Source organism: Otolemur garnettii, unplaced genomic scaffold (assembly GCF_000181295.1).
Source record: "Otolemur garnettii isolate 467f Iridium unplaced genomic scaffold, OtoGar3 scaffold00015, whole genome shotgun sequence".
In the NCBI taxonomy this organism is placed as follows: domain Eukaryota; kingdom Metazoa; phylum Chordata; class Mammalia; order Primates; family Galagidae; genus Otolemur; species Otolemur garnettii.
Genome location: NW_003852410.1, coordinates 22,735,301 through 22,750,310, shown reverse-complemented (window position 1 = coordinate 22,750,310; position 15,010 = coordinate 22,735,301). Strand labels below are relative to the sequence as shown.

Here is a 15,010-nt window from a genome sequence, read left to right as displayed (position 1 = left end):
CCAAGTAGCTGGGAATATAGGCGCCTGCCACAATGCCCGGCTTTTTTTTTTTGCAGTTTTTTGGCTGGGGCTGGGTTTGAACCTACCACCCTGGGCATATGGGGCTGGCGTCCTACTCCTTGAGACACAGGCACTGCCCTGGCTATTTTTTTGCTGTAGTTGTCATTGTTGTTTAGCAGGCCTAAGCTGGGTTCAAACCCACCAACCCTGGTATATGTGGCTGGCGCCCTAACCACTGAGTTATAGGTGCCAAGCTCACACTAATTATTTTTTAAAATGAGATCCTACTACCCATAGTAGCTAACCACCTACTTGTTCACTTAATATACATTTCCATGTTTGGCAACACAAAGCCATCCCATCACTTCTAATGGCTGCATAGGAAGCTACTGTTTGAATGCCCCATGAGGTATTGTTCTGTCTTCCTCTTGAAAGGCATGGAGGTTGTCTCCAGTCTTTTGCTACAGTGAACAACATTGAATTGAATCTTGCTCATAAACACCTTGAGGCAATGGTCAAATTATTTCCTTAGGAGTGCATTGATAGGTCAAAGAGCATACAATTCTTACATGCCTTATTTAAGAAACAAAAAACAGCTGGCATTGCTGAGATGGGAAAGTGAGGGAGAAATTTTAGTTAACAAAAAATACCACTCTCTCTTAGACCCACACAAACAAACAAAAGGCCTTCTGTGGGCTTTCTCCCTTGCCATTCTCTCACTTACCCACCAGGAAGCATGTCTGGCTCACTGATAAGAACAATTAAAGCCTCTTGTGCAAAATTCAGGGTTAAATAGGTCTGGGAGATAGAATCTGGGATTTCATCTGGAAACAAGCAATGGAAAGGATCAGTAGGAAGTGGTTTATAAAAGCAACAAAGTCTCCAGAATGACCCCCATAAGCCTGTCCTTTGGCCCCCTGGTGTGTGGAACAGCCAGTGAGCTCAAATAAATTTTACTGAGGAGCCACCTCATAAAGGACACTGCAGTCACAAGGGCATGCTGTAAGAAGACATCCCACTCCCCATCCTGAATGCTGAGGGACTTACAAACAGGACGAAAAGACAAATGCAGATGTACGGAAGGAGCCCAAATGTATACACCTAGACATAACCAGTAACGGGGAAACAGAAACAATTCTGCAATGGCAGCGGCTAGACCAAGAGAAACTTGTGAGAAATAACATTTTAAAATGCTACACTGATAGAGAGCAAATAAGTAGACAGAAAGGACCCTCAGCCTTGTTACTAGCTGGCAGGGTGACTTTGGCAAGTGCAATAAACCCTTTATGACCTGGTTTCCAAGAAGCTTAAAGCCATTAGCTCTGAATTTCAGTACTTTGAATTTTCCTCCTCTTGCTATGGATTTTGTTTTCTACTTTCATGAACTTGCAGTCTACTGTCTGCTAAACGCTGTCCTGGGAGCTTTTGTTATTTCATACTCCTTTATTCCTGCCTACAATCTTGGAAGGTACATGTTATTCTCATGCTCTAAACTAAAGGCCACACAACTAACTGGAATAAGGATGATCCCTGGCACAAGGGAGATGCTCAATAAATATCTGATGGCTAAATGAATAAAGCACAAACAAATGAGTAAGTGAAGTTGTAGATTTCTTCTAAACCCATAAAAGTTTCATTACATTAAACTCTGTCTACATATATCTTTTTAATATACATTATCTTAGAATATTTTCTCTGAAAATTAGGCACAAAGAATCAGAAATGAACAAGACTTATATTCCACCTGTATGCTGCATGTAATAGCCCCTGCCCTGCCCTGCCCAGACGCCCATCATCCAGAAACTAAAGGCTTAGACCCAGCTCAGCAGGGGGCCACCAGGGGCCTTCTTGGGCTAGGGAAAGTTCCAGTGGGTTGGTGTAGAACATATAGGATATTACTTCTGGAAATCAGTAACTTAATATTCTGCAACTTTGGTTTCCTCCTCTGTACAGAATCAGTGTTGGACTAGACCTGCCTGAAAAGGATTCCTCCAGCTCAAATATTCTATCTTGCTATGAGAAAAGGAGATGTGGAAAGCCTGGACATAGAAAGCCAAGTTCAGAGCAATGCAAGCAGAAAGTAACTAGTACCTTAAGTCCAACTTGAGCAATGACTCTCCATTTTAGGTGAACTTTGGAATTATTTGGAGCACCATTAAAACCACTGATTCTTGTTCCATCCCATTCACCTAGGAAAGTGGGTTTGTTTGTTTTTCTAAAGAGTCTGTATATGTGTCTGAGGCTCCAAGGGACTTCTAAGGTTTACTGTTGGTTACCAACTACTGCTCCTGGTTGGGGGTTTGGGGACAAGGGAGAATCCCTGAAGCTGAATGGATTGATATTTCACAAACAGCCCTTTTCCTCTCTGACAAGAGGGAATACTCCCACCCCCAACCTACTGTCACTCCCTGTACAAAGGCTACCTGGTTTCGGAGGTTTCCATGACCTGCTGGTCCGTCCCTCCAATGGCTGCTGGTGAATTGTGCCATATTCCAAAGTTCTTTCCAACTGTTCTGAGCCTCCTGCATCTGAATTCAAAGAAGGGGTGCAGAAGCAGCTGGAAGAGAGAAACCAGAGTGGCAAAGTCCAGCAGCAGCCTTTGGAAGAGCCAGTCAAAATTGCTGGGCTCCTGACTCATCACACAGGTGAAGGAGGGACACACTCGATTGGTCAGGAGAGAACAAAAACCAGAAGGAAAACTAAAAATATTGGCACTGGTGGTTCAGAAGGTGGTACTAATGGTCCAAGTATCAATATGACTAGAACTGAAATAGGTTTTTTTTGAAAAATTAAGGCATCTTCCATTGTCCTCAATCTTCCTATTTAAAAGATTCATTCTGTGCGTTTTTTAACAGGATTTACCCCCTTCCCAAAATCAAATGCCCTTTGGCTTGGGCACTTAATTTTAAAAAAGAAACCTTGAAGATTTTTTTGAATGACAGTACCAAGTAAGACTTTCTCATCCTATCCTCTGTCTCTCCTCCGCACAAACTCCTGTGCAGAGAAAACAGGTCATGAAATCAGACAGACAAAGCAGGAGTCAGCTCTGGGGACCAGCTGTGAGATCTTGGGCAAACTACCACCCTATAAGCCTCAGCTCCTTCTTTAGCTACAATGGAAATAAGAATGATACCTACCACGTGGGTTTGTGATAAGGATTGCAGGTAAAATGTTTTAAGTAATCAGTGCCAGTACAGAATAAGACCATAATAAATAGTAAGCTTTCTTCTTCAAAAAAGTTGGTTTGCAGCCACTTTAGGGCAGAAGAATATCACAAAGTGCCAATGCTCAATGAATGAATCAGCGAGCATATTATTTCAATGTCTTTCAAACATACACCAAAAAGAATCATATATCTTCTATCACATATTATCTATCATTTGTACATGTATAAAAAATGTACTTTCTTCATACGGATTTGGGAAGTCAAAAAGTAAAGGTCAGTGTTCTTACTAGTATGGTCAAATAAATGAATAAACGTGAGAAACATCTTGTCTATTAAACTTGCTGGTGACTGGCAGTCTTGATACCACACATGCTGGGCAGCACCTGTGGCTCAAAGGAGTAGGGTACTAGCCCCATATGCCAGAGGTGGCAGGTTCAAACCCAGCCCAGTCAAAAACTGCAAAATAAACAAACAAACAAACAAAAAACCAGACACCACACATGCTGCAGGGACTATTGTTTCTGATGTTTCTGAGTACACTTCCTCCCTACTCCCCATGCCCCTTGGCTACTCAGCTCTGACTCGTGTAAGAACACAAAAATGAATGGAGTAAAACCAAAAGTCTCACAATGCTGCCCCCTTAGACTCGGCTACTTCCTGGCTATAAGCAATCAATTTATCTTTTCTTAAAGGATTCACCTTAGGAATAATAATTCCCATAAGGAAGAGAACGCCATATACTATCACACCAGAATGCGCTGATACAGATATAAGACAAAGCAAGCAATCATTTAGGAAGCATCTGAGGAACTTCCCTCAGTCAGTCTATAGGCGCAGTGCGCCACAGTCAGTCTTGAATTTGGACTTGAAGAAGCAACTTTTAAAAATAAAGAAAAGGGAGAAGGATCATTTTAGAAACAGGAAGTCCGAGAGTTCTTTTTAAAAAGCATTTGAACAAACACAAGACCAAATTAAGGAATGACTTCAAATGAGAACCTATCACCAAGTAGAAGGTAACCACCAGGTTTCAGAGGCAGTGAAGCGTGGCTCCAAGATGTGCATTGAGAAACACAGACATGAGCTTTCCAAGGTGCCCAGAACGACATATCCCTGACAAGAACCAAGCACGTCAGCATAAAGCATCAAAGAATCTGGTCAGGACAGAAAGAAATCCAGTGATGGGCACATAAGCGTTTGATTGGAACCTAACAGTGCGACCCAAGATCTGCTCCTACATTTGCTGAAGCCATCAAATATTAGCCAAACTGAAATTGATAGGAAAAATTACAATAAATACATAGAAGTTTCCATAAGCTCCATATATAAGACTTTTTGGAAAACATACATGGCTAAAAAACAAACAAAAATCCCCTAAATACTCAAATGAATAGAAGATACCAAGAAAATACAAGTAATTGGCTGATTAAAGATGCTGCTATTACAGCCTCAACAAATTACTAAAGTTCATTCTCAAAAATTAGCAACTTCAATAGAAGAGGCAGCTCTGCCCATAGAGGACATGGAGTCACTGATTTTTTTAGTTCACATCCTGACTTTGCAATTTCTTAGCTGTGCAACCTTAGAAAATGTACTAAACCTCTTTTTAGTCTCCAGATCTGTACGTAATAGTATATTTACCTCATCTGAGGACTGAATAAATGACAATATGATAGTGCTTTGTAGACTGTACAAGAGCTACATCTCTGTAGCATAATAATGAACACATCTCTCAGAGCTGGGATCTCTCTGCTTAAGCAAGAAGCAAATACCTGAGGTGTCACAGGCACGCCTTCCTGTTGAGGGGTCTCTCTGTGGCGCGCTGCGCCTATAGATAATATGGGGTTTGTTTTGTTCCTCAGTATCTTCTTGTTCATCCATGGATAGCAGTGGTTCAATAAAATAATCCCCATCATGGGACCGGAATGTGCCCAGCTGCAAATGAAGAGAGAGGTTGATTTAATATAACAGCCTTTGGGAGGGAAAAAACAAACAAACAAACAAACAAACAAACAAACAAAAAACGACAAAGGAACATTTCCAAGTATAGATTGTGCCATTTTAGCCGATTTTTTTCCCAGGAGGGCTGCTAAAACTGAAAATGCTGTGACTTATGCAAGTAAACAGTTTATTTTCACTCATTGCCACATTGGTATCATGCTCTTGATTTCACCCTGGTTTATTGCACCTGCTCTCCAAATCTGCCTCTAAAAAATACTTCCTTGGTACCCAAGTTCTGATCATATTATTCCTTCAGGCTGTTGAAAGACAGCCTTTCTGTATGTTAAGACAGCCTGTAAACTTAAGGACAAGTATGAGCTCCAGAGGGAAAAGCTGGCCCAACGAAGCCTCGTTGTTGATTCAAATTCAGGCAGCGTATCTTTGGCACAATGCACTCAGATGGTGCCACCTGTTCTTCTGGCATGTGGTCCTCTCACTCCTCCTTCCCTTTGCAACAAAGGAGTGACACCATACAGGGCCCTGGAGGCCCTAGGTTCCAGTTTTAGCACCACTACCTCCCCAACCACCTTGGGCAAGTTTCATAACTGGTCTGAGCTTCTGCTTCCTACTTTTTCAACTAGAGATACAGATACCTACTGTAAAGACTTACTGCACAGATTAAACGAGATAATGCACATCTAGTGCTCAGAAGAGTGTGGACACCTTGTAAGGGCTTATACACATTAGGGGTTTTTGAAGGTGATGGTGTTGACCTCTAACCACCAGTGTACAAGTAGCTTTAATCAATCATTCCAAGCCCCTTAAAATAGGTAACTCTCCTTGCCTCCCCACATAGCCCAAGTTTTGTAAACAATAAATGATGCCTCAAGTTTGAACCACCCAAACTCAACATTACAAGGACACTAAAAAAATCCCCCTGGCCGTGATGGTGTTTAAGAAGAGAAATCAAACTCTTTTCTTTCTCTCCACTGTCCCATTTTTCACTTTGGAAAAAAAAAAAATCAGAGGCTTTTACCCTTCCCTGGACACAGAGGAATGACAGTCCCTGAACATCAGCAGTTAACTGTATATCTGCATCAGTATCATCCAGGAGCTTGTTAGAAATTCACCTAAATTCCTCCCCAAATCTGGTCTACTGAACCAAAATGTCTGGGGATTGGGCTCCCATATTGAGCTCCTGTGGGTATTCTCATGAAGTAGGTTAAGATGCTGGTTCCCCAAATCAGCTAAGCTTCAAAATCTCCCGGAAAGTTTATTTAATCTTAATTAGATTTTTCTTAAGATTTAATCTTAATTAGATTTAATCTATGTCATCACAGATTCTGAACTTCTAGGAATGGGACCTGGAATCCATATTAAAAAAAAAATCTCCAATAATTCATGGGCCAATGGCTTATGGAGAGGACAGCTCTGGTGTGGTCAGATTAAGAAAGAGTAGCTGGTTGCCGGAGGAGTGACCTAATAAATTTATTGTCACCCAAGCAGCTCTGCCTGTTTTCAGTATATGAATCTAATGTTCTCTGAGCACAAACCAACTTACCAAAGATCTGAACACAGGGAAAGACACAGGTGTTATTTACCAGAACATTGTTAAATGGGGAAACCAAGACACAGAGGGAGGAGGTAATTTGTCCAGAGTTTCCTTCTTTGGTACAGAAGGAGCTGGATAATGCTAATTCCAAGTCTAGAACTCAACATCCAGATGTTACTCTTATAGAAAAGAATCCTAAAGTTCTCTTCAGGAGCACAGACTTGTTTTCTGGACTATGGTTAAGAGCATAGATTGGAAAGACAGGGTTGGGGTCCCAATGTTCATACTTAGTAGCTGTGAGATGTTGGGTAAATCTCCAGCTGTGAAAGCCTGTGTCCTCCTCAGTGTAATGAGTTGTTTTGAGGATTGGGATGAGCTCACATATATGTAAAGTACTTATCATAGTGCCAAGCACAAAGTAAACTGAATAAATGGTACCATTCGGATTGAAGATTCATTCTGCTGTCAATTTGCAAAACAGCTGCTAGGCCTAAGAATTATCTTTTCTTGGTTAAGGTGACCGTTTTTTCCCAAAGATATTTACTAAGTATACGCAACATACAAGGGTCCAACATACAAAACAGATAAATTGATCTGGACCCTGTTTGCCAAGGAGAAGGATATAGGACACAGGTACCAAGAATTTTAATGCAGGGCCAGATACAGGGGGTCAGACCTGTAATCCTAATACTTTGGGAGGCCAAGGTGGGTGGATTGCTTGAGGTTAGGAGTTCCAGAACAGCCTGAGCAGGAGTGAGCCTGTGTCTCTAAAAATAGCTAGGCATTTTAGTGCAGACCCAGCTATTCAGGAGGCTGAGGCATGAGGACCACTTGAGCCCAAGAGTTTGAGGTTGCTGTGAGCTATGATGACATGGCACTCTGTCTCAAAAAAAAAAAAAAAGAATTTTAATGCAAGGGAGGACAGGCTAAGCATCATAAGGGAGATGCAGTAAGTGTCCACAAGGGTAAGGAGGGAGAGATGAAAATCTGCAGAACTAGGAAAAGGTCTCACGGGGAAGAAGCGATGTAAATGTAAATTACACTTCCAAAGAAGCTAGGATTTGAGTGTGTGAAGCTGGGTGAGAAGAATAAGTTCATCTTAAGGCACAAAGGCAAAGAAGGAAGACTAGGATTGGGTAGGGGTGGGGAGAAGACAGAGAAAGGAGCATAAAGCAGATTGCCTGAAATACAGGATTTGTGAAGAAAACACTGAGATGAGAGGGTACGTGTACATGCAAGTGGGGTGAGGGGGGTGTATTGTAAATGGTCTTACGTGCCAGATGGAGCGGCTTAGAGAAGTTCCCCAGGCAATGGTGGGGGGCGGGGGCTGTGTAAAGTACTGCAACAGTTGGGCAATGTTATTCTGCTCCTAGTCGTCACTAATCTGTTAGTGGTATGTAGTGGGGATTGAGAGAGACTGCAAAAGAAGCCTGATGGAAATATTTCTTAGATATCGGTCCTAGTGAGAGGAGAGAGAAGTAAAGGGGGCTACAATCAGGGTAGGTGAGGGACCCATCTGGTGCTTGGGGGCTGGGGGAGTGCGTATCTCTAAACAGGGAAAGATTTCCGGTAAGACTCCTAGACGAAGAACTAAAAACAGCATGACATTACTGCTATAGAACGGTAAGGGAAGTCTTGGGGGAAACAAATTCCCGAAGACAAAGGGGCAGGGTTTTGGGAGCTGCATTAATGTCTGAAGATACAAAGAGCCAGTGAGCCTATCTTTAAAATGGATTCGGGCCCTTTTCCCCAAGAGGCAGACTGCAAATTAAACGCAATATAAATGGGGTGTCACTGTCCAAGCAGTGATTTCGGAGGCCCTGGGGTTCTCAGTTCCCAAAGAGACCACGTGCGCGTTAAGACCTAAAACTGCCAATGGAAATTCAGGTCCTGCGCAGCAAAATATTTATAGAACAGCTGGGGCCACTGCGCTTCCCGGTGTGGAGGCGGGCAGAGAGGAGGAGTAAAGACTGTTTACAAACTTGACGTACACACGCTGCCCTATCCGTAGGGTCCTTAAATTGAGGGTTACCCTCTTGGAATCTGGGGGTACTTTGATGCTTTGGGCTCATAACCCTGACTTCTGCCCACCCAGGCCTTAACATTGCAAAGATGTGTTGGATTCCTGAGCTCGGTCCCTAGGTCTTGGGGCAGAGATGACTCACCGCAGCACCCCCTCCCCCTACGACGAACTGCCGTCTCCGCCCACCCCCAAACAATTTCAACAACGCACTTTGGGCGCCACAGCTCTAGGCGCTTTGCTGAGGGCTAAAGGGACTCATCCCTTTCCCCACGTTCTAGAAAGCTCAACCTCCCCCCGCCAGTCTTCAGGCTGGCTTCCTTCCCCACCCATCCTCCAATTGCTAAGAGAAGGATGAGCTAGCCAGATCTGCAACTTTAAGACCCACAAACGGCAGCACATGGAGGGGGCAGCCGAGCGCCCGGGGTGAGTATCCAAGCCCCCCACTTGAAAAAGGTGATTGGGTTGGGGGGGGGGAGTTTGGGTGCTCAGAGAACAGTAAATGCATTACGGAGTACAAAGGCTAAGACCCTAGAGACGATACCGCGCCATGCGCTAAGCCTGACCCGGGAAAGTTTCTGCGTCATATACGCGCGGCAGAAACGCAAGTCGCTTGAGAAAGCCAAGGACCACCCTTCCTCTGGCCAGAACCTTACAGCGGGTCCTCAGACGTTGTGGGGAGGGACTGGCAGATGCCCTGTAGGACCTACTGGAGGGCAAGTGCGGGGGGTCGGCAAACGGAGATCCCCAGCTAAGTGCATTTTCGGCGGCGCAGGAAAGTGGCCGCCCCGCCTCGCCTCGCCTCGCCTGACTCCCTAGGAAACATGCGCTGCCGGCTCCCTTTCCTGACCCCTGGAACTCTCATGGGTGGTAGAAACTCCAGCGGAACCGAGACCACGTCCAGGCAGCCTCTCCGGGTTCTTTTCCACTTATCTTGTTTCTTGGGGCCACCCCGCCAGCAGGGTGCAGAGTCGGGCTGCGTGGCACCCCCACCCACCGCTTCTACCCTAATTCAAAGCGTCAGGGACAGGCTCCGCCCTCTCCCCCGCCCCGGAGTTCTCGGCCCACCCTTCCGATTCTGGGACGGGACCTGCTCTCTGTCAATCCAGTTCAGCCGCAGGGTTCCTGGCGCGTGAATAAAGGCCCCAGAGAAAATGCGGTGACTCTAGATTACGTACCGCCCTCCGCAAAACACAGAAGGAACTCCCATTGCCCCGGGCTGGGGATCCTCAGCCCACATCCACAACTCAAGACGCACCAACAAGGAGTCTGGTCCGCCTCGCGCTCAGCTGCTCCGCTCCGGGGCGGCCAACTTTCCTGCAAGGAACCGCAACTCCAGCAACTTGCTCCGAGTTTGGAAACCTGAGTTCCAGCGTTGGGCAACGCACAGCTGAGCCGAGTGCAGACCCCAGAAAGCTCGGAAACATCCAGAACTCGCGAGTGTAGGCTAGCTACCCAAACCGAAGGACGCACACGAGTTTCTAGATGGTATTCACCGCTGGAGCGGAGACTAGCCGCAGTGAGAGTCTCTAGGCGGCAGGAGGGGAGGGGACGCGCGCCCACTTACCATTCCCGAGCAGAGGCTTATGACGGCCGTGTGCTCCGACTTGGTATTGACATGGCCTTTGTAGAAACAGTGCTTGAGTTCCGTTTCCTCTTCGGAATAAAAGTTGGTCTGGTTCACCCCGGGCGCCCCGAGGAGGGTAACAGTGAACAGTGGAGCGATAAATCCGGCATGGGCAGTAAGATTAAATAGAAACTGCTGGCCGAAGGCGGAGAGGCGGTAATGCGCCTGAGAGGAGGTAGAGGAAGAAGAGGAGGAGGCGAAGGCAGGCCAGGGGTCAGTGGCAGAGTTAATGCTCCGTCGCCTTCTTTTGAAGTGCACGTTCGTGGGAAAGGGTTCTCCGAGAGCGTTCACGCGGACGGGAGACGCAATTTCGTATTCGCTCAGGGTCTCTAATAATTTCACTGCAGAGAGAAGTATATGAACCAATAATTCATTTTTCAAGTCTGAATTTAAAACGAAGGTGGGAACTTTGTCCCGACTTTATTTTTCAGCCTGTCAGAGTCATATCCCTTCACCCTTAACTAGTGGACAAATATTTGCTGAGCACCTACTATGTGCCAGTAACAGCCAGGAACTGTTATAGCTAGGTGCTGTGAGGATAGACCATTCGGAGCCAGACAATGAACAAGTCAAAAATACGTATGATAATTTCAGATCCAGATAAATATTCTGAATAAAATATGTTGCTCTCTGGTGCCCCCACTTACTAAGTAGCTTTGCTTTGAGGGCATGGGGTGGGAAAGAGAAAAGATTTAACTAAAAGCAAGTTGGTAGGGTTGCCAGATTGATACCCAGAGTGTCTCTCCCTAGCAATTGGCTGGGGATGACCCAAAGAAGGGAGAGGCTGCAAGGCAGATAATTCTTTCTAGGAAAAGGAGAGGCCTCCGCCGCGGGGTTCCCCCGCTCAAAAGCTAGGCTGGGGAGGCGGCGACAGGGGTGGCGAGGTCCCAGGGGCCGGAGCCTAGTTACCTTGCCTCGGGTGCAGCCTGTCCTTGCGCACAGCCGCCGCGGCTTCTGGGCTCCCCATCTCGGCCAAGTCCCGCACCAGGAGCGTTAACAGTGTGGCCCAGGATACAAACTGCATGGTGCTCCCCACCCCTCCCCCCGTTACCCCCACCCCCCTCCCTCCTGCCCTCCTTGGCTGCGGCGGCTACGCGAGGCAGCGGCCGTGGAGAGCGCGCGGAGCCCGGCGCCCGCCGCCAACTTTTGACTTTAGGAGTCGCTGAGGTCTCGCTGCGAGGGTCCCGTCTGCGCTCGGCTGAGCAACGCCGCCGCCTGCCGAGAGCTGAGCCGCTCGGGCCGCAGGAGGAGCCGGAGGAGCAGCAGGAGGAGGAGGACTGGGGCTCGGCTGCTCGGCCGCATAATGTCCAGCGAGCGGGCAGGAGAAGGCGCGGAACGTGCGCTCCGAGGCGCGCCGGGCGCCCTGTGCTGGCCCGGGTAGCGGTGCGGCTTCTTGAATGGGGGGCTAGGGGGGCGGAGGCGGGGGGGCCGCGGTCCTCCACCGCCCAAATGCCCCCGGTGCACGCCTCTAGGAGGAGGAAAGGGGAGGAGAAAGCCAGGCGAGCGGGGACCGCCTCCTTCTAGATCGTGTCCCCTCCTCGGCTGGCCGGTGAGAGACTCGCAGCCGGAGGCCTCGCGGGCTGCATGTGGCGGAGGCCAGAGGCGCCGCCAGCACTGGGACAGCGGGTCGCGGTCCCCGCCACTTCGCTGAAGTAGGGTTTCTGTTCCTCCCTGCCCCGGGAGGAAACGCAGAGAAAATCTCTCCCTTTCCTAGCGCTCGCAGCCCCTTCCCCCGCTCGTTTCTTTCGTCTTCTCCCTTCGCCTCTTCCTTCTTTTTCCCCTGCTCTCTTTCGAATGGCATTTTTCTCCTCCTTCACCTAGTCTCTGTCCCGCTCTGCCCCTCTGTCTGTCCTTCCTCCCATTTTTCTTCTGTGTTGTCTCTCTTCTCCCCTTTCCACTGTGTCCCTCTCTGTTGCCCATATTTCTCCCTTTCCTTTCCTCTTTTTTTTTCTTCCGTCCTCATCGCTGTCCACCAGTCCTCTTCTGGTTTCTTGCAAGTGAAAGTGGCCCAGCGCAGGAAGGAGCGCCTTCCCTTCCTGCACTTTCGCTCTCGAGACGAAATTTGGCACCTGAGCTTCGCTCTCGATCTAATCTCCCTAAATTAAGAGTTTTAGAAATGGGGTTCTTAATTCCTGCAGTTCGGGGTGTGTTTTGAATGCGTGGTCTCCAGAAAGTTTCACGAAATTTTTAAGCTGTTCTTGCTCCCAACCTCTGCCCCCATTCCGCGAGGGTACACAGGCTAGATTCTGTAGGTCCCCGGCCCAAAAAAGGTTAAGAACAACTCTGGGCAGCGAGAGGGGGGCGGGGACTTTGGCGCCCCTGACTACAGGGGATGAGGGGGCGGTGTTCAGAGATTGGGAGGAGGGTGGAGTGCGAGGTTGTAGCTCCCTGGGGAAAGAGCCAGTCCCTGGAGGGATTTCTCAATCACTTCCGCTAGCTTTTAGCCTGAGAGATGCTTGGAGTGGCTCTACGCGGGCACTTCAAGCTACATATATACCTTTGTGTTCAGAGGCAGTTCGAATGTCAGAAATTATGACAGAGAGGGAAGATGTGTGGGTGAGTGTGTGTGTGTGTGAGAGAATTGTTTAATCTTGAATGGTTCTAACTCCTTTTCCCTGTTACCAGCCCTCAGAAAGATAGGGTATTGTTCATTTCAAGAGAAAGGAAGTGGTACTATTGGTTAAAAAAAAAAAATACGGCTAACAAATGCATTTTTTTTTTTTGCCCAGGCAACCAAGATTCTCTATTGCTTGGTGGGCTAGCATTTAGGACTAGAAATACCAAAGATTGCCAACACTGAGGACTAAATAGCAACATTCTAGAAGTGCCAAGTATTCTGGAAATATTAATACACATTGTTCTCCTAGTGGAGAGAAGAAATGACAAGACTGGAATTTCCTAAAGAATTGCTAACTCAAACGGGGTACTACTGGAATTTCACGATAAAACGTAAAGATGGTAAAATAACAACACTTGGGATGTGCACAACTAGAGATTTTTAAAGGATGGCATTAAACTTGAACCTTTAAATTAATTCACTAAAATAAATTTCTTCTAATACAGTATTTTAATTATGCAATAAAATTCTTCACAATCACAATGTCTGGGTGTTTTAAGAGTTCATCAAAGAAGAAAAATACAAGAAGACAGTGTATTAACTGATTCCTATGGAAAATATTGGAGCACTTCCACTGTAAAATTGCTCTATAAAAATATGACACTTTTCATGTTTTCCATTAAGCAGTGTTCATCTTTTTGAGCTCAAATTTCTCCTGATAAAAGAGAAGCTACCAGTATAAAAATGATTATAAGTAGAGTCCAGAACCTTCCTGTATATTGTCCTTTGCTTTCTTTCTAAGACTTTAAGGATGAACTTTGTCAACAGTTTTTAAAACTTGATCCTCATACAACCCAATCATTTCCAAGAACTGACAGGAAAGGAAGATACAAGAGCCCTTTATGACCTCCTGAGGTGACCGAAGCCTGAGTTTCTGAATTTCTTTCCTTCATGAGTTTGCTGTCTTGAGTGCATTAGCTCCCTATCTGTGTATTGGGAGCTATCTGTGGAATAGGAATAGGATAGGAATAGCTCCCTATCTGTGAATTGTAGGAAGTTGTTTGTTTGTTTTTCAAGACAGAGTCTCAACCTTATCCTGGGTAGAGTGCTGTGGCATCACACAGCTCACAGGAACCTCCAACTCCTGGGTTTAGGCCATTCTCTTGCCTCAGACTCCCGAGTGGCTGGGACTACAGGTGGCGGCCACAGTGCCTGGCTATTTTTTTGTTGCAGTTTGGCTGGGGCCGGGTTCGAACCTGCCACCCTTGGTATATGGGGTCGGTGCCCTACCCACTGAGCCCCAGGCGCCACCCTAGGAAGTTGTGTTTTAAATCATGAGACGTGAAAAAGATAACTAAGTAATTTAGGTAAAAATCTTTTGTTCGAATAATAATAATCTTTTATTGAGTACTTAGCATTTCTCACTCCATGTGCTAACACACAGTATTTAATTCGCACAACATCTCTATGAGACCGGCAGCACCAGAAATTTCATTTTACCCATACTAGGTCTAAAAAAGTGAAGTAGTTTGACCAGGGTCCCCTATCTAGTGAGAGAAGGATTCAAATGTTGTTTAGCAGTTTTATGCATGTTCATAATTACTATCATTTAGAATGAATACATGATTAATCAGAAGCATTGCAGATTTGGGGGAAGTTGGCTTAGAGGTGAGTGGCTAAAATCATCAGGAGAATTGCCTCAAGTTTTTTCTATGTGTAATTATTCTTTGGCCCGCTCCTTTTTCTAATGCTGAGTATTTGATGGTAATCATTTCACCTGTTTCATTGATACATCACAACTATTTTCTCAGCACCTAGCATATAGTACATACTCAAGAAATATTTGCGATTTATTGAACAAATAAAAAATATAGTCCTATTCCTTTGGATCAACTGTGCTAAAATGGCTTTATTTTTTTATTTTGGAGGTTGGTTCTATAAATAGATATTTAGAATTGCTTGACTTGAGAAGGGAAAAGTAGATTTTTAAGTTTAAATTGCCCCTCACAAAAGTTTGCTCTGAAAGAAGAGCATTAACCTGGAGTTAATGGAGGGACAATTTTTAGCCCATTTTGTTCTGGGGCTTTATTGGAATTGAATGTCATTACAGGTTATGTGGAAGTCTTTGACTGATCCTTTATGAAAACTAG

The 15,010-nt window shown here is 45.9% G+C and overlaps 1 protein-coding gene across 1 annotated transcript in view; it reads right to left on the bottom strand.

Annotated features, from left to right (window-relative positions):
* Positions 1-11,708, bottom strand: part of ADAMTS9 (ADAM metallopeptidase with thrombospondin type 1 motif 9) — a 172,315-nt gene extending 160,607 nt beyond the window's left edge. Inside the window, exons 1-3 of the mRNA XM_003785516.3 lie at positions 11,213-11,708; positions 10,244-10,644; positions 4,936-5,098 (exon numbers count right to left, since the gene is read on the bottom strand). Of these exons, the coding sequence (XP_003785564.1) occupies positions 4,936-5,098; positions 10,244-10,644; positions 11,213-11,327 (679 nt within the window). The 5' untranslated portion in view covers positions 11,328-11,708. The remainder of the gene's footprint in view (positions 1-4,935; positions 5,099-10,243; positions 10,645-11,212) is intronic.
* Between the last annotated feature and the right edge of the window lie 3,302 nt (positions 11,709-15,010).